Source organism: Bos indicus, chromosome 19 (assembly GCF_029378745.1).
Source record: "Bos indicus isolate NIAB-ARS_2022 breed Sahiwal x Tharparkar chromosome 19, NIAB-ARS_B.indTharparkar_mat_pri_1.0, whole genome shotgun sequence".
Lineage (NCBI taxonomy): Eukaryota > Metazoa > Chordata > Mammalia > Artiodactyla > Bovidae > Bos > Bos indicus.
The window spans coordinates 24,823,615-24,843,407 of NC_091778.1; the positions used below are offsets into that span (position 1 = coordinate 24,823,615).

The 19,793-nt window shown below is 35.8% G+C and overlaps 1 protein-coding gene across 3 annotated transcripts in view; it reads left to right on the plus strand.

The window, feature by feature from the left end:
• The window catches only part of PAFAH1B1 (platelet activating factor acetylhydrolase 1b regulatory subunit 1), a 67,857-nt gene that overhangs the window by 44,925 nt on the left and 3,139 nt on the right, over positions 1-19,793 (plus strand). For all 3 annotated transcript variants that reach the window (XM_070772826.1, XM_019981113.2, XM_019981114.2), the window contains 8 exons: positions 6,009-6,093; positions 6,376-6,450; positions 7,328-7,534; positions 12,337-12,505; positions 14,425-14,527; positions 15,239-15,467; positions 16,654-16,755; positions 19,077-19,233. In XM_070772826.1, coding sequence (XP_070628927.1) covers positions 6,009-6,093; positions 6,376-6,450; positions 7,328-7,534; positions 12,337-12,505; positions 14,425-14,527; positions 15,239-15,467; positions 16,654-16,755; positions 19,077-19,233 — 1,127 coding nt within the window. The remainder of the gene's footprint in view (positions 1-6,008; positions 6,094-6,375; positions 6,451-7,327; positions 7,535-12,336; positions 12,506-14,424; positions 14,528-15,238; positions 15,468-16,653; positions 16,756-19,076; positions 19,234-19,793) is intronic.

Consider the following 19,793-nt stretch of genomic DNA (forward strand, 5'->3'; position numbering starts at 1 on the left):
GTATATGAAGTTTCTTTGAGAGATTATTATAAACTTGTGCTTTGATGCCCTCCTGTTTTCAAGGGTATGCATCTTCCATCATTAATAAAGTGATGAAGATCAACTCTTGAGTCAACAACTGAAATTAGTAGCAAACTTCAGAAGCACCCTTTAGGCTTTTGTAAGAAGTAGCAGATTCTTCAGTCTTATTTATTCTTTCTTTATGTGATGGTGGTATGCCTTGCCTGCGTTAGAGGTTCCGTGTTCTCAGTATCAGTTTAGTTGGCTTAGATGTTGAGTGGCGAGGTGACAGGGGCGGCGGTGCTAGAGTTACTTGGCCATGGGAACCTGGTATTTGATGTGGAAATAGAATTGACTAGACTGTTCTGGGGCGGGGTTGTAGACTTTGTACATCATCAGTATGTTGTACTTCCCCCAATGATATCATACACATTTAAACTTCAGCTTTATTTACTGTAGTTTTGTTTATATTCCCTTTTTCTTTGATAATTCAGTATTATGATATTTTGGACCACCCCCAAGAAAAAGAAGTGCAAAAAAGCAAAATGGCTGTCTGAGGAGGTCTTACAAATAGCTGTGAAAAGAAGAGAATTGAAAAGCAAAGGAGAAAAGGAAAGATATACCTATTTGAATGCAGAGTTCCAAAGAATAGCAAGGAGAGATAAGAACGCCTTCCTCAGTGATCAGGGCAAAGAAGTAGAGGAAAACAATGGAATGAGAAAGACTAGAGATCTCTTTAAGAAAATTAGAGATACCAAGGGGAACATTTCATGCAAAGATGGGCACAATAAAGAACAGAAATGGTATGGACCTAACAGAAGCAGAAAATATTAAGAAGAGATTGCAAGAATACATAGAACTGTACAAAAAAGATCTTCACGACCCAGATAATCATGATGGTGAGATCACTCACCTATAGCCAGACATCCTGGAATGTGAAGTCAAGTGGGCTTTAGGAAGCATCACTACGAACAAAGCTAGTGGAGGTGATGGAATTCCAGTGGAGCTATTTCAAATCCTAAAAGATGATGCTGTGAAAGTGCTGCACTCAATATGCCAGCAAATTTGGAAAACTCAGCAGTGGCCACAGGACTGGAAAAGGTCAGTTTTCATTCCAATCCCTAAGAAAGGCAATGCCTAAGAATGCTCAAACTACCGCACAGTTGGACTCATCTCACACGCTAGTAAAGTAATGCTCAAAATTCTCCAAGCCAGGCTTCAGCAATACATGAACCATGAACTTCCACATGTTCAAGCTGGTTTTAGAAAAGGCAGAGGAACCAGAGATCAAATTGCCAACATCCTCTGGATCATCGAAAAAGCAAGCGAGTTGCAGGAAAACATCTACTTCTGCTTTATTGACTATACCAAAGCCTTTGACTGTGTCAATCACCACAAACTGGAAAATTCTGGAAAAGATGGGAGTAACCAGACCACCTAACCTGCCTCTTGAGAAATCTGTATGCAGGTCAGGAAGCAACGGTTAGAACGGGATATTGAACAACAGACTGGTTGCAAATAGGAAAAGGAATACCTCAGGGCTGTATATTGTCACCCTGCTTATTTAACTTATATACAGAGCACATCATGAGAAATGCTGGGCTGGAAGAAGCACAAGCTGGAATCAAGATTGCTGGGAGACATATCAGTAACCTCAGATGTGCAGATGTCACCAAACTTAAGGCAGAAAGTGAAGAGGAACTGAAGAGCCTCTTGATGAAAGTGAGAGAGGAGAGTGAAAAAGTTGGCTTAAAGCTCAACATTCAGAAAAGTAAGATCATGGCATCCGGTCCCATCACTTCATGGCAAATAGATGGGGAAACAGTGGAAACAGTGGCTGACTTTATCTTTCTGGGCTCCAAAATCACTGCAGATGGTGACTGCAAGTCATGAAATTAAAAGACACTTACTCCTTGGAAGGAAAGTTATGACCAACCTAGACAGCATATTAAAAGGCAGAGACATTACTTTGCCAACAAAGGTGCATCTAGTCAAGGCTGTGGTTTTTCCAGTGGTCATGTATGGATGTGAGAGTTGGACTATAAGGAAAGCTGAGCATCAAAGAATTGATGCTTTTGAACTGTGGTGGAGAAGACTCTTGAGAGTCCCTTGGACTGCAAGGAGATCCAACCAGTCCATCCTAAAGGAGATCAATCCTGAATATTCATTGGAAGGACTGATGCTGAAGCTGAAACTCCAATACTTTGGCCACGAAGAGCTGACTCATTTGAAAAGACCCTGATGCTGGGAAAGATTGAAGGCAAGAGGAGAAGGGGACGACAGAGGATGAGATGGCTGGATGGCATCACCAACTCAATGGAGATGAGTTTGTGTAAACTCTGGGAGTCTGTGATGGACAGGGAGGCCTGGTGTGCTGCTATCTATGGGGTTGTAAAGCGTCGAACACGACTGAGCGACTGAACTGAACTGCTGCTAAGTCTTTTCAGTCATGTCCGACTCTGTGCGACCCCATAGACAGCAGCCACCAGACTGCCTCATCCCTGGGATTCTCCTGAATGCCGTGTAATAGCTCTCTTTTTCTAAACTGTTAAGTGTAAATATGGTTACTATTTAACTTTGATTGGATAGAGAACACATGCCTGATATTCTCAAGTCTCACTGCTCCTCCACAACTCCAGTATTTTACAGTCTTCATTTTAAGCCTAACTGTAGAGTGGGATACTTAGGCTACCTTAAGTTCTGAAGCTGTACTTGCTAAAGTCAACAGGGACCTCTGAATAGCCGGATTGCTTGAACACTTTTTAAACTATGTTTTACCTCTCTCAGATCTTTGTCACTGGTAGTGATTTCCATTTCTTTGAAATGTCCTTCTCCATTGGCTTGCTGACATCTCTTAATTCTTGTACTATAACAGGATTCTTCACTTTCTGATGGCTTCTGAAAAAGTTTGATATCTGTCAAGGTTCTGTCATTTACTTTCTACATTCCTTTGATCTTCCCATTATATACCTTCTTCTGAAGTGCCTTTCACCATTTATGGTTTGAAACACTGCTACCTATTTACCAGTTTTCCCAAATTCTTTCCTTACATCAAATCCAGCTCTTAAGCTTCTGATCTTTGCATTCAGTTACCTTCTTTATCATATATCTTTACTTAAATGTCTTATAGCCACTTCAGGTCAAAAGATTTAAAACTGAACTAATTATATTCCTGCCTCCCCCTTTTTTTGCCCCCCTCTTCTTCTCCTCTTCTGTCCAAGTAAATGTTATTACCATGTACCAAAAACTTGTGAATCAACTGTTTTCTCCCATGTCCCACTTTGTGTAGGCTGGTCAGAATACCCATCATTAAAAAGTCTACAAATAACAAATGCTGTAAAGAGTGTGGAGAAATTGAACCCTCCTACACTGTTGGTGGGAATGTAAGTTGGTGCAGCCACTATGGAAAACAGTATGGAGTTTCCCTTAACAGTAATTAAAAATAGAATTACTGTATAATCCAGCAGTCCTACTTCTGGTCATACACCTGGACAAAGCCATAATTCAAAAAGAGAGTACCCCTTTGTTCGTAGCAGCACTATTCACAAAAGCCAAAACATGGAAATACCCTGTCCATTCATCAGTAGATGAGTGAATAAAGAAGATGTGATACATATATACAATGTATTACTACTCCGTGATAAAAGAGAACAAAATAATGCCATTTGCAGAAACATGGATGCAACTAGAGATTATAATACTAAGTGAAATAAGTCAAAAAGAGAAAAACATATCACTTATATATGGAATCTAAAATTATGGTACAGATGAACCTATACACAAAACAGAAGCAGACTCACAGATCAGATTTGTGGTTGCCAAGAGCGAGAAGGGGAGGCAAAGAGATGAACTGCAACTTGGAGGTTGGTAAATGTAGACTGTTTCATTTAGAATGGATATATAACAAGGTCTAGTGTATAGCACTGGGAACTGTATCCAGTCTCCTGGGATAAAACATAGTGGGAAAGAATATTTTAAAAAAGAGGTGTGTGTGTGTATGTATTACTCAGTCACTATGCCGTACAGCAGAGATTGGTACAACATTATAAATCAGCTGTATTTGAATTTTTAAAAGTTTGTGTGTTGGACTTTTTAAATTGCAGTATAGATTCACTTTAAAAGCATTTATGAAGAAATTTAGTAAATGGAAGTATATGAAAATGGAACAGCTCCAGTTAAAGGAGGGAAGTGTAGTGTCCTACCCACTTGGCCAGGTTCTTCCCCACCTGCTCAGTAAAGATTGATTGGGATTATTATCCTAAATTGCTTCACTACCCGTTTTATGACCTTGAATGTATCAATCTCTCAATTATGTAATATAGGGGTTATACACTTTTCTACCTAACTTAACAGCATGGTTTTAGGATCAAAAGAGGCAGTGAATGCTGTTTTTTAGATTTAAAACTTTATAAAAAGTTTTTATACAAGTTATACATTCTCACATAGGCCTGTCTTCCAAACACCATTACTTGGGGGGTTAGGTTTCAACATAAGAATTTGTGGGGTATACAGGTAATCAGTCTGTAGCATCTTTTGACTTAAAGGTAAAGATGTTTGAAAAGCTTTGGCTATATGAATACTTACTGTAACATTATTTTAAATGTTGAAACACTGACAGGTTTTCAGTGTATTGAATGAAATGAACAGCTATGTGACTTGATTAAAGCATACATGGTGATGTGAATATATAGGCAAAGAGCATGATATGAGTGACCTGTGCTGACCTATGTTAGTATTAATCTCAAAATATTGGGATTTTTTTTTTAGTAAGGAAAAGGATATAGTTTCTTCTCCTTTTAATATTCTTACCTAGAGAAGTATCATCATTTATCTCTCTTTCCTTTACCATTAAGATAATAATTGCTATAATTTGCACATGTTACGTGTACATATTGTCTGTTATATGAGCTTCAGAATTGTAAGCTGTGTGTAGTGTGTTCAGGCAAAGTTCCAGCACTCAGGCTTGACTCTGAGGAAGGAGTAGAGCTGCGTAGGAACAGTGAATATTTACAAATACTACCTAAGATTTTGTAAACCCTTGACGTTTTTCCCTTTGTTGCCTGGAGAAGGAAATAAAGCTAAGTGATAGATAGATGTCTTTTAGTGTCTTTGTTTTCCTTACCATTTGGGATATTCTTACAAAGGGTCATTTATTTGTTGAAGGTTAGTTTGTTTGTAATATAGGCTTTGACAGCACAGTATTTGATGAAATTATTTTGGAGAGCCATTGCCTTCCTATTTGTATTACTTCAGAAGGCCCAAGTAGAACTGCTTGGAAATTACAAAGTAGTACTATTTACAGTTTCAGGTAAAGAATTTATTTCTGAATGAATCAAATTATCCATTAATAAAACAGGCCAGAAGGTACAGGCTTGTAAGAAGCACATACAGACTCACAATAATAATACTATACTTTCTTCAATCCCACGGCCCACAAATGTGATGTTCTAACCTTGTAATTCTAAATTAATTTCTCATTCTATGATACTGTACTGTTTGTAGCTTGTGCCTTTTTTCCACCCACTCTCATGGTTTAAAGTTGTCTCTAATATTAAAATGCTAATTATAATTTTACCAGAACAATTCTCCTTACAAAACTAAATTTCATTTGCTAGTCCTTGAGTTTCTGTAAGAATGACAAGTATTAAATAGTAAGGGAGGGCTAAGTGTAAACATGAACAAAATTGATTGTCACAGAGTGATAACTAGTTATATAAGCCAGGTCTTGATACAACTTGTAAGGTAAACAACGCATTAGAAATATAACTAAAAGTTCAAGAATAGTATTAACAATCTTACGGATATGCTATGAAGGGTTAACTATTTTAGAGGCTTTTGTGGGGTTGGTGGTTCATTTTCTTATGAAATGCTTGTATAATTGGAAGGGTAATCCTCTTTAAAAAAAAAAAAAAGAGTGTCTTAAGGTTTATGAGATTTAAAAAAAAAATACTTTCTTCAACATAGAAATGAGAATTTATTAAAAGTCATTTGAATTTATTGTCTTTCAGAAATCGAGCTATAGCAGATTATCTTCGTTCAAATGGCTACGAAGAAGCATATTCAGTTTTTAAAAAGGAAGCTGAATTAGATATGGTATGTTTGACTTTTTACAGTTACTCATGTAGTTGATGAGTAGATTTTATTGAAGTATTAGTAGTTAGCAGTCACCTCAGTTATTTAAAATCTTGTCATTTATTATGGTTTTACTTGGCACTAAACCTGAAATTCACCCACCAACACACACCTTCTTTGTATAATCAGATCATTTTAGTAATGTTTGGGCTTAGAGAGTGAATGGTGTGTATGGCTTGAGCTTTTGTATTTGAGCCCTTTTTTCTTTCTTTTTTTTTAAATCTACTTTTTTTTTCTCTCTAGAATGAAGAATTAGATAAGAAATATGCTGGTCTTTTGGAAAAAAAATGGACATCTGTTATTAGATTACAAAAGAAGGTAACGAAATCTTTTTCTTTTAGTTGTATTCAGAGTATTAAATATAAACTTTGAAAGTATCAACATAATAAATTTTTTTCTGCATTAGCAGTTATGTTAACCTTAAAAAGGTAAATAAAAATACATTTCTATGCATTATGACATATACAGACCATTGCTGATACATTGCTAACTTAGGCAAACAGGAGTACTGGCTGGGTTGAATGTAACATAGCCCTGACTTCAAGGAATTGGTACTGAAGAACCTATAGATGGGAAGAACACATGGAACCAATATGATGCTAGGAAAAGAGCACTAAAAGGTGCTCTTAGACGTTTCAATTTCTTCTCTGAGCTTTGATCTATTAAGTGAGGGCAATAAGTAATATTCTGGTCCTAAAATTTGTACTTTGAGTAGGCAAAGTTAGAATTAATAATGTTGTTATAACATGATTTAATCCATAAAAAGCCCTTAGTAGGAAAGTGCCTGGCACATAGATGTCAGTAGTGTTAGCTTTTATTATGAATATTCTGATTAACAGGTACAATGTAAACGAAGTTTGGAAAGAATTAACTAAGGGTGGCAGAGTTGGAAGGGATCAAGATAGGTTTCCTACTCTTCCTCGAGTTGTATGGAGCACCTTCCAGATTCTTCAAGTTAAGGGGTTCAGACACAATTGTATTGAGTTTTTCTCAATGTGCAGTTTTGTCACCCCACTAAGATTTTAGTGTTATGTAATATAGATAATTTTCAGTTAAATCTAACAAATGCTTTGTAAATTGCTAAAATTTTATTCTGCTTATATGGATGCAAAATAAAGGCAGTTTTAAAAAATACCCAATATACAATTTTTATCAGAATCTATCTGTGTATAACTGCTGTGTGTTCCTTCTTAAGGTTATGGAATTAGAATCAAAGTTAAATGAAGCAAAAGAAGAATTTACGTCGGGTGGACCTCTTGGTCAGAAAAGAGACCCAAAAGAATGGATTCCCCGTCCACCAGAAAAATATGCATTGAGTGGTCATAGGAGTCCAGTCACTCGAGTCATTTTCCATCCTGTGTTCAGTGTTATGGTCTCTGCTTCAGAGGATGCTACAATTAAGGTAGTTTTTCTTTCAAAATTGAAAGATGTACAATAGGATAATTGTTAAAAGCAACTTTAATGTTAATTTGAGAAAATTGGATGTCATCAGTTTAACATTGGACAATAATATGTCACCTAGTGCTTGGATAACTTGTCTTCTTGAAGACTGGAAGTGTAAGTATTTGCCTTATTTATAAGCAGGAGGAGAAGGGGATGACAGAGGACGAGATGGTTGGATGGCATCACCGACTCAATGGACATGGGTTTTGGTGGATTCCAGGAGTTGGTGATGGACAGGGAGGCCTGGTGTGCTGTGGTTCATGGGGTCACAAAGAGTTGGACACAACTGAGCGACTGAACTGAACTGATAAGCAGAAGTGATAGATGCAAATATAGGATTATAAAACTAGTAATTCAGGGGATAATATATTATGCAAAAGAAGTCAGTAGAGGACTTTTTTATCAGGAAAAAAGTTGTTTCTATAGTTTCCTTTGATTCAGACACGATACAGTGACAGTTGTATAACCACATACAGAAAGATAAGTAAAACATGGTTTTAAAATTTTAAGTAGGTTTCTCTATCTAAAGATTATTTCAGATTAAGTTCTAGATTTTAACTTTGATTTGTAGAGGTATAGCTAAGAAAATGTGAGTAGATTGCCAAGATTGTTTTCATCATATAGCAACAGTCAGCATATAATGCAGGCATGACTTAAATATATGTACTTAACCTGTTCTTCAAATTAAACAGGTTGTATGTTTTCCTTTTGTGGTTTCTTTAGTCTCTAAATCAGTGGCTTCCTTCTTCCTGTGGGCTGGTGATCGATGGGGCATGCTGCCAAGTGATTTGAAGAGAGTCTTATATACATATTTGCATTACATGTTTCTGTAGGCCGAAATGACTACCTCTCCAATGCACTAATATGTTGCTATCTTTCAGATTATGTTGACATGTATTTAATTTATTAACTTCATGATAGTCTTGTCTACTAAAAACTGCACTCCTGTCATGAAGCATGGGGTTAAGATCGACTTGTCAAATAGATGGAAAGCTCAGTCTTAACCTTTCATTTTGCAGCAGTGGTATAAGAACATAAACAAAACTGCTAAGGTGCCATCTATTGGGTTAACTTTAAAACATTACAAATGGAAGTTTTAGAAGATTGATATATAACCATAACACATATCTCAACAACTACTAAAATTCTCTCTTCCATTTAGTCTTTATTTAATGTGTACACATGGCTGTTTTGTTAATGACAAGCATTTGTATTTATTACCTTTTTTGATTAAACTTATTTTAGAAATACTTTTCTTTTTTTCTGATGAAATCATCATTTTTTGTCATTTTTAATGACAGTATTTTAATTGCATCGTTTAAATATCTGAAACTATTTCTGGTTGTCACTTAGAATTAGTTCTTAAATATTAAGAAAAATAAACAGCAAACAAAACTGAAAAAATACCTTCAATTAGTAAAGCAGAGGATGGATTGATTTAGAGTTCAAACACGTATGATAAACAGTTTACATCTCAATAGAAAAAATGGACAATAGGACACAAACAGGTAATTCATAGAGTAAGGAAAAATAACCAACAGTAGAGCTTTGGCCTCATTACCAATAGTAGAAAATATTAGTCACTCAGTGATGTCCAACTCTTTGCGACCTCATGGATTGTAGCCCTCCAGGCGCCTCTGTCCGTGGATTTCTCAGCAGAACCAACAATAGAACTTTGGCCTCATTACTAAGAGTAGAAGAAATGTAAATTAAAATAGATGTCAAATCTAGCAAGCTGTTTTACTTTTTATTTTTTACTTATTTTTGATTTTGTCTGTGCTGGGTGGTCATTGCTGTGCTGGCTTTTCTTCAGTGGTGGCAGACAGGAGGTGCTTGCCAGTTGCGGGCGTGGTGCGGGCTCCTCACTGGCGGCTTCTCTTGCCGTGGGGTGCAGGCTGCAGCAGTTGCGGCATGTGTGCTCAGTGGTCGCAGCTCCCAGGCTCTAGAGCACAGGCTAGTCGTGGCGCATGGACTTAGTTGGCGCCACAGGCTGTGGAATCTTCCTGGATCAGGGATCAAACCTGTGTCTCTTGAATTGGCAGGTGGATTCTTGACAACTGAGCCACCAGGGAGGCCCCCAATATTTTACTTTTTAAATGAGAATTCCCAGTTGTGGTAAGAATTTGATGAAGCAGGCGTTGTCATTACATTTGATACAGTCTTACAGGAGAACAGTTTTAGCAGAATATATGAAGGGCTAAAAAACGTAGTTTTTGACTCAAAATTCTTTTTCAACCATCACTGTCTTACCTAAGTATTGCAGAATGAGGATGGATATTTTTCAACATTCAAAGGTTTTCACTATAACGTTTTCTATAGTAATGAAAAAAATTGCCTTTTGTTTAGAAAATAATAGGAATTACTTCTAAAAGAACGTTTGCTATTAAGTTTTTAATGGCATGGAAAAATTCTTATGATAAGACACAAAGGGAAAAACAGTTTAATGACGTATACACAGGCACTGTACTTTTTTTAAAAAGAGCATAGAAAAAATGGAAAAATCATGCCATTGGTAGGATAGTGGATATTTTTATTGCCTTTATATCAGTACATTATAGATTTTTTTATCATGAGCATTTATTTTATAATCATACAAAAGGTAAATATCCAGTAGAGAAAAAATTGATTATCTTTAATTCCTGACATTTATAAACATTATATTACCATGTTTGCTTACCATTTATGAAGAGACATGGTTCTGGGTATATTTATTAATATTTTAGAGGAAGATGCTTCAGTGTTCTTTAATGAATGCAGGAAACAAAGTTAACTGAAATGGAAGTGAACTTCAAGGTCACACCTATCGTCAGAATGTATTCACCTGAACTCTTGGTGTTGAAACAATTAGATATCAAAATGGGTAAAGATAATATTAAAAAAAAAAACAACACCTGTCGACTGATACAATAACATTCATGAACATAAATGCAAAATCCTTAACAAATTATAAGCAAATTGAATCCAGCAGTTCATAAAAGGGGTAATTAGTATGTCATAACCAGGTAGGTTTTATCCCAAAATGCAAGATTGGTTCGATATTTAAAAATTAATTGGTGTGATATATCATATCAGTTAAAAAAGCATAATAGGTTCAGGAAAAGCATGATAAAAACTCAACAAGCTAGGGAGGGAGCTTCCATAGACTGATAAAAGGTAAAGGTATCTGGTAAACCCACAGTGGACAAAATATTAATACTTAATGGTGGAAAGCAGTTCTTCCCCCTTGAGTTCAGGGATCAATGACTACTTAAATCCATGTTTGTATTAGAGTGGCTAGCCAATGCAGTAGAGAAGAAATAAAAGGAATACAGATTGGAAAGGAAGAAATATTACCTGCAAATGTTACTTGCAGATAACATGATTTTCTGTGTAGAAAATCCCAAGGATTCTTCAGAAATTTGCTAGAACTATGACTGAATTTAAACAGAATGCCAAGATATAAGGTCAATATATAAAAAGTATTTCTATAAACTAGAATAATTGAAAATTGAAATTCTAAAATGCCATGATAACATCAAAAACCCCTCCAGTATAGTTAAGAATACATTAAAGAAAAAAGAAGAGAAGGAAATGGCAACCCACTCCAGTGTTCTTGCCTGGAGAATCCCAGGGACAGGGGAGCCTGGTGGGCTGCCGTCTATGGGGTCACACAGAGTCGGACACGACTGGAGCGACTTAGCAATAGCAGCAAAGAAAAAAAAATACATTAACAAACTGAAAAAAGCTAAACATACAGTAATCACTTCAGTGTGGAAGTAGTTGAACATGTAAATGGTAAAATTTTTATGTGTTTATTTTGGGGGGCATACATAAATTTTCTATAAAAGAAATGTTTTTAGAGGATTTTTTTGTGTGCATTTTTTTGCATAGTTGTATAATTTTGTGGGGTTTTTTTAATGTAACATTATTGTATACATGCCATAGATTCCTTATATCTGTGTGGCAGTCTCCCTAATATTGGATGTTTAAATTGTTTCTAGATTTCAAAATGCATTTTCTAAGTTTCTTTAAATTGGTTGAAATACACCCTATCGCAGATACATTTTATTATGGTAAGAATGGAATCAGCTGTTTGATTTTAGAGCACGTACGTAATTAGTGTTAATTACAGACTTAAGACTAGCATTTGACCACCAGAATAGAAGTTCAGTGTGTTCTTGAGATGTGTTTATAATAATAATTATTCTTGATCATTATTTTTATCATCTTAGAAAAATTCTTTAAAAATGTGACTGTGGCTCAGTGCTTTTACATGAAAATGACCATATGCTTCTGTTAATCTGCTATTTAAAGACAGTTACATCTTGGGAAGTCTTTCCTTGGCTGCTTAGATGTCTGAGCTCTGCTTGTCTAGTAGAATTGGGTATTCCTTCATCATTCCCTTAATACTCTACATATAAATTCATGTCAGGCTCCTGAATTTTTTTTTCTTTGGTACTTATTTTTTGGTACTTATATTTACTTTTTAACTTGTCTGTTGCCTGCTGTCAGGCTGAGACGGGACTCTGATCTGTGGCAGTCACTAGCACGATTAGATATATGGTGGATACTTAATAAATGTGGTTTTAGAGGTTTATTTAATAATCGTTTTTCTCTATAGAGAAAAGATCAATTTATGCTTGAAGATGTGATGATTCTAAGACAGTTATCCTTTGTTACTTGCTTTGTTAGTCAGTATAGCGCCAGACTGACCTGCCAAGTGCAAATGTGAAGTGAGAAAGGAATGACGTGATGCTAACCGATTTTCTGTTCACTTGACAGGTGTGGGATTATGAGACTGGAGATTTTGAACGAACTCTTAAGGGGCATACAGACTCTGTACAGGATATTTCATTCGACCACAGTGGCAAGCTTCTGGCTTCATGTTCTGCAGATATGACCATTAAGCTATGGGATTTTCAGGGCTTTGAATGCATCAGAACCATGCATGGTAAGCGGTAGAGGATAGCATTTGATATTGGTTTCTAACATAGTATTGCAGAGGGGAGAAGGATAATGTTTTCTAACAGTGTGCAGGTTCCCTTCATTCAGTCCTTACTGTGTCAGTGGAGGAGCATATGATATAGATAATCCATGGATAGTCATGGTCATTGAGAGTTGTCTCTGTTTCGAGGTTTTAAGTATCTCTCTGTGCTTGCGTGCTCAGTCGCTTTAGTTGTATCCGAGTCTTTGCAACCCTGTGGACTGGAACCCACCAGGCTTCTCTGTCCATGGGATTCTCCAGGCAAAAATACTGGAATAGGTTGCCATTTCCTTCTCTAGGGGCTCTTCCCGACCCAGGGTTTGAATCTGCGTCTCTTGTGTCTTCTGCATGGCAGGTGGATTCTTTACCACTGAGCCACTTGGGAAGTGTCTCTTAGTGGTTATAAAATACTTATTTTCACAAATATTTTTGGATGAGAAAAACTGCTAGGGCATCTATCCGTTCTTCAGAAAAAGAGAAAATGAAGTTACTGAGGTTTTTTTCTTTCTGTTTTTCATTTTTCTCATTTGGGAAACTGAAGTTAGAGAGTAGATACAGTAAAAGCTGGAACCCAGGTTCCCTTGCTCACTTTTTAATATCCCACATACACTGTAGTCTCATTGTTATCTTCTCCTTGTCCTAGAGACTTTTTTCTGAAGCAGTTTGGCTTTCTGGAAAGAGCATGGGCTTTGAAATCAGATACCTGGATTCCGAGTCCTACTTGTTTACTTATGGCATTAGGAAATTTTAACCTCTTTAATCTGTAAGGTTAATAAAACTTAAGTATTAAATTAAAAATTGAAGCCATAAGGCTTGTGAGGATAAAATGAGGTTGTATGCTTGAATCATCTGGTTTGGTACCTGGTACATAGGAGGTGGTCACTAAATAAGGATTTTTGTTTTTTAAAACATGATGAAATATGGATGTTTGGATTTTATATAAGAATTTTATATTAACTGTGTTAATAATAAACTATTTTTAAATACATTATCCAGTGATGTTAGCACATGAGAAAGCTATGCAATCACCTAGATGGTGTAATTTGAATAGTATGCCCCCCCCTCCCCAATTTAAGTGCATTAGGGAAGTTTACCAGTTAAAGGAGTTTTATTGAATCCTTTTGTAAAATCTATTTGTTTTGTGAGGTAGCCTGTGTCTTATTGCTCTGACTTAAAGAGTTCTTTCCAATCGTTGTATATTCCTTTAAATGATGTGATACTGAAGAGAATATTCTGGGGCTTTTTTTTTGCCATAGGATAGCTGACTAGCATTTTGAATGATGTATTTTATTTTATTTTTTGCTCCTGTGCACATCAACACAAAAAGCTTTCAACCACTAGTTTCTACATAGAGCCAAATGCCCATTTTTCTTATCCATTCTGTTCATCTCTGTAAATCTTATTTCTATTTTATATCTTAGAATAGCAACCATGGAAATTTTTTTTTTGTTTTGCTTTTTAGTGCTCAAAAACATCCGGTGTATTAATATATTCAAATGCTGATGGTACCGATTACCTATGATTTTAACACATTATTGGCTGGGGGGTATTTGCAGAAATGAACACCGTATGGTGTTAATAGGTCTCCAGTTAATAATATGTTAAAACAAACAAACAAAAAAAAAGGTTAAAACAGTTGTGCAGGTTGAAATGTAAATTGAGCTGGCTACTTATTTCATTGTGAATTGTTTTATTAGTTACTAATTCCTTAACAGTCCATTACATTTTTGTGTAAATCCAAGTTTCTTATCAAATTTATATGAACTCCATTGTATTTAAAGTAGCTGTGATACTTGAAATCCCGTGATGAAATCTCATGGTAAATTAAGGCTTAATTGCTCTTGGTGATATATTGTTTAATATATTAACTGTGTTTTGTGTTTTAGGCCATGACCACAATGTTTCTTCAGTAGCCATCATGCCCAATGGAGATCATATAGTGTCTGCCTCAAGGGATAAAACTATAAAAATGTGGGAAGTGCAAACTGGGTAAGTAGATTGAGTTGAAAAGGCATCAGCTTAAAGAAATAATATTCAACAAAAAATCCAAAACTATGTTCTGACTGTTCTCCTAAATTTGGCTGTAACCCAAAATGATTACCATGACAGTTACATTTTAAAACTTAAGTTTTAATCTTTAAATGTCTACCCAAAAGGAACAGAGAAATTACGGAAGAAACTCTATATCCTTGAGAGCCATTTTCTATGTAATGGCTTATTTTCTCTGTGGTCTTCTTTTAGGTGATCTCTCTGAGTTGAATTAAAATGTAAATAACATTTGTGCAGGTATGCCCCATTAGGCTTAATTTGGTTGTGCTTAGAATTACATGACTGTTATAATAAAACCTTAACCTACTGGTTTTGTCCAGATTAGTAAAGAGCATGCCTTTTCCCCAACATGGCTAGAAATATTTTTGTTAGGTTTACTGTGTGTGCTTAGTTAAAAGATTATATTTCTCTCTATTTTTTTCCTTCTAGATTTTGATAGCTCTTTAATGATATTTCCATCAGCTTATTTTAACTGATGTTTGACTTTCCAGCCTGTCTCCCTCTTTTATTAACCAGGAATGTACGTGTATTCTGTTGACTTGCATATGATGCCAGTTCTCTTCGTTCCAGTGCATAGCTAGTTTTGTATTGCTTCTGGGAAGGGCCCCAATGATTGCCCTTCACAGTGTAAATTATTATGTATTTTTACAGCTACTGTGTGAAGACATTCACAGGACACAGAGAATGGGTACGTATGGTGCGGCCAAATCAAGACGGCACTCTGATAGCCAGCTGTTCCAATGACCAGACTGTGCGTGTATGGGTCGTAGCAACAAAGGAATGCAAGGCTGAGCTTCGAGAACATGAGCATGTGGTAGAATGCATTTCCTGGGCTCCTGAAAGCTCATATTCTTCCATCTCTGAAGCAACAGGATCTGAGGTACTATATGATTTGTGTTATTTCATGATTTTGTGGCTGTTATTATTTGAGAACCTTAAATGACCTTCCCCGAAATCTGTTTTATGCCATTAATGCGTTATAAAATCTGCATCCAGAATTCTGAGTCTTGAAATTCTTTCCAACTTGCAGATAGATGTGTTTATATTTTTTAACCAGTGGTTATTGTTGCTGTCAGTTGACCCGTGATGTGTGCTAGGGTTAGGGTAAGTGAAGTGGTCATTTAAATTAATCAGAAATTAATTATAATTGTCCCTGTTTTAAGAGTATACCAATACAAAACAAAACTTATGGGAGAAGTTAAAGTCATCTTCTAGGAGAATAGCTTTTCTCAGGACTTCGGTGGTGGTACAGTGGTTAAAAGACGCAGTTTCCTCATCAGGGAACTGAGATCCCACATGCCATGTGGCATGGCCAAAAAATAAAAAGAATAGCATTTGTTTTAAATGAAGAATATTTCATATGGAGGTCTCTGATATTCTTGATCATTTGTGCTCCTCATGATTTCATTCTTGGTAATTAATACTTTTAAAATTACAGAATAATTATTTCTGTAATATACTGTTCTATGAGCCAAAATTCTTTTTCATAGCAATGTTCCTATTGTGGGGTGTTTTTTTTTTTTTTAAATAAATGAAAACTCTCTCACCCTCACCTACTCACACCAGTTATTTTTCAAAATGAAGCTTTTTTGGTAATCTCTTCCTAGTTGGCTGGCTAGTTGCGTTTTCAGGTTTGTTGTTTTTTTTTTTTTACTGCCACCTGGTGGTGGTTACTTACCACGTCATAGATTTCATCGCGGCTGGGGTAGGAACAGTCGTATCCAACTCTTTGTGACCTTGGATGAGTAAGTCCTGGATATCTAATGTACAGCATGGTGACTGTAGTTAACAGTACTGTATTGTATACTTGAAATTTGCTGAGAGGGAGGGTACATAACACACACAAATGTGGTAATGTGAGGTGATGATTGTGTTAATTAGCTTAATTGTAGTAATCATTTGTATCATAGCTCAGAACATAAGTGGTATGCCTAAAATACATATCGTTTTTATTTGTCAAAAAATGCGTTTTTACAAAATTAGAAATACAGATCATTGTTGTGTAGTTGTCATTTAAGTCACTAACTTCTTGCCCAGGAAATTTCATTTTTGTATGTTTTCTGTAGACTAAAAAAAGTGGCAAACCTGGGCCATTCTTACTGTCCGGATCCAGGGACAAGACTATCAAGATGTGGGATGTCAGTACTGGCATGTGCCTTATGACCCTGGTGAGTTGGCATAATTTCACTGTTGCTTTCGCATTTTTACTCTGCATATCTTTTAGGGTCAGATGCCTTGTGATTTCCTAGTAAATCTGAATTATTTGAAGTTCTAAAATAACTTCTTTATAAAGATACTTTTTGGTTAAGAGTATGGTTACAGTGATATGGAGGTTATTTCTATAGACTATTACATTATACAGTGGATCTACAAAGCCAGTCAGTGCTAGGAGGGAGATTCTAGCCATTGTATCTCTAAAATTATGTACTATCTCCTATGAAATACGTGGAAAACAAATTTACAGACTCATTTTATATTTTTTGAAACTGTGCTTCTTGATCTCATTATATTTACTTTTAATGAATCCTTTTAACTTACTATCTATTCTCATGTTCCAGTTTTATTTGGTTATTTTAAGCATTCAGAAATAAACAGTATTAGCTCTATGACTTGGAAATCTGTATTTCATTTAGGAGCCTATTTCATCTAGATTTTAATATGAAGATATATAAATTATAAGAAGATACTATGGACTTTCTTGTTTGCCTTCAGGAGTTCTAAGGGGGCCCATGGACATTAATCCAGTGGCAGCTTTTATAATTTGGCATGCATGTTTGTTTAGAGGTTCTTCAAGTGTTAATCATATCTTGAAGCGACTGTCTGTCTTTGGGATATGGTAGACACGTATGGAAGTATTATCAGGAACTGACTGGCATTCTTAGAATGCTAGATTTCTAATAAAAAAAATAGATACATAGTATATTTTAAAAAGAAGAAGAAGAACTGATTTAAAAATTAAACTTTCCTTTTAGTATTCTGAGCTGAGTTCAAATATACTATCTTGCTGTTTGAAAACATGATCTACATTTAAAAATCAGAAAGCACGTGCTCTCTTCTTCTGGAACAACACAGGTCACCATTAATTTCCCTGGAGGTTTCTGCCTCCTGTTTTTCAACTGAAAGAGGATTCTTTTTTTCTGCTTTATTTTGGTGTGGCTCCAAGAAACGTGGTTTGACTTGTATTGAATCTTCTGCAACTCTAGTGATTGGTGGGTGGCTTTTAGAGATCACTGTAATATAACAAAGTGTTTTAAATAGGAGCAAAGAAGGAAAAGTAAACCAAGGCCAAAGATGTATCACCTTGGTCATCTTTTTTTTTTTTTAACTTAGCTCTTTTGGGGGGTTCTTTTACAAAAGCAATATAGTTTATTTACATTGTAGAAAATTTGAGAAATAAACAGAAAAAGGAAAGAAAAAAGAAGAAAATCACCCTCAGATCACTTTACCATACCTGCTAATAACTACCAACTATATTAGAGTAGAGCTGTCCATTAGAGCTGTGTGTGTTGGTGTTCTGCGTCTCCACTGTCCAGCATGGTAGCAACTAGCTGCTAACAGTTATTGAGCATTTGAAATGTGGCTAGTGAGACTGAAAAACTGAATTGTTTAATTTAATGCTAATTTATGTTGAAATAGCCATACACGGTTAATGGCTATCCTGTTGGACTGGACTATTCTAAACTCTTTTCTTAAATTACTATGAGGATGCATGCAGTAGTTTTTTAAAAACATGTGAACATGGTATACTATACATACTGCTTTGCAGTAGACTTTTAACTTAGAAGGTATGTGGCATTTGCTCATGTCGTTAGATATACTCAGTGCATACAGTGCTTTGTTGAACATTTTTGTTAACTAATTAGTCACCTTACACATTCTTAATTATTTCTTAGGATAAATTGTAAGAAATGGAACTGCTTGCTGGACAGGGGATATAGGTAGATGAATGGATGAATAAAGATATGCAGTAAATACCTACATATTCTTCATCTAGAGTTGCCCGTTGTCAACATTTTCTTTTCTCCACGTGTGTATTGTAGATTTTGCTGTATAGTTTGAAAGTTACCATGTAGATTTTGCTGTATAGTTTGAAAGACACCATGACACTTGACCCCAAATATTTTAATGTGCATTTCCTAAAGGGTATTTTATAAAACCTTAATAAAGTTGTCACACTGAAGAAATTTAATACATTATATATTTAAATTTTCTCTAGTTACCCTAGTAGTGTCCTTTATAACTATTTCAGCCACTCTCCAGGAGCTAGTTAAGTATTATATGTGTTGCATTTACTGGTCGTATCTTGTTAGTTTCCAGGTTACTTTAATCTAGAAGGATTCTCTAGACTTTTTTCTCCTTTTGCCTTTTGGCATTGACGTTTCTAGTGCATGTAGTTTCAATCCACTTTGAGTAATGCCTTAACTATTTTCATAGATGCTGTTTAAATTATTTATCCCTTTATTAAGTCGTACACCTTTTTGTTTTTAAGGTGGGTCATGATAACTGGGTACGTGGAGTTCTGTTCCATTCTGGGGGGAAGTTTATTTTGAGTTGCGCTGATGACAAGACCCTGCGCGTGTGGGATTACAAGAACAAGCGATGCATGAAGACCCTCAATGCGCATGAACACTTTGTTACCTCCTTGGGTATGTACGAGTTACGTGGTTTCTGAGCAGTTAGGTTTTGGAGTGGCAGACCTAACAGTTGAATCTGACCCTATGGATGTTTCCAGGTAAGAAACGAAGATGGGCTTTCAGGGCAGAGTAGAGAAGACAGGTTAAAAAACCATATGGAGTTCTACTGTTTGTTTGAAATTCTCCTTTCCTTAACTCTCTCCATCATCAGCCTTATAATAAAACAGTTACTTTCTCCATTGCACAACATTGGTTTTGGAAACTAGAATTATGAAGAGGATGCTTATTGACCACTCTGATGGGTAATTTTTCTTCCCTACTAGTTTGTAAGTTTCTCAAAGGAAATGTTAACCTTTTTCCTCTGGCACGTATGTACTACCATGTACCGGGAACTCAGAGAATTGTATTTACACTTAATAAACATCCTCAATATCATCTGGACCTGAATTTAGAATTTAAGATAGTAAATATATTAGAGTATTATGGATCTAATAATGACGATGGAGCAGTAGAATAGGGCTGATGTTTAAACCTTACAGAATTGTTGGGAGGATTAAGCATGAATATAAAGC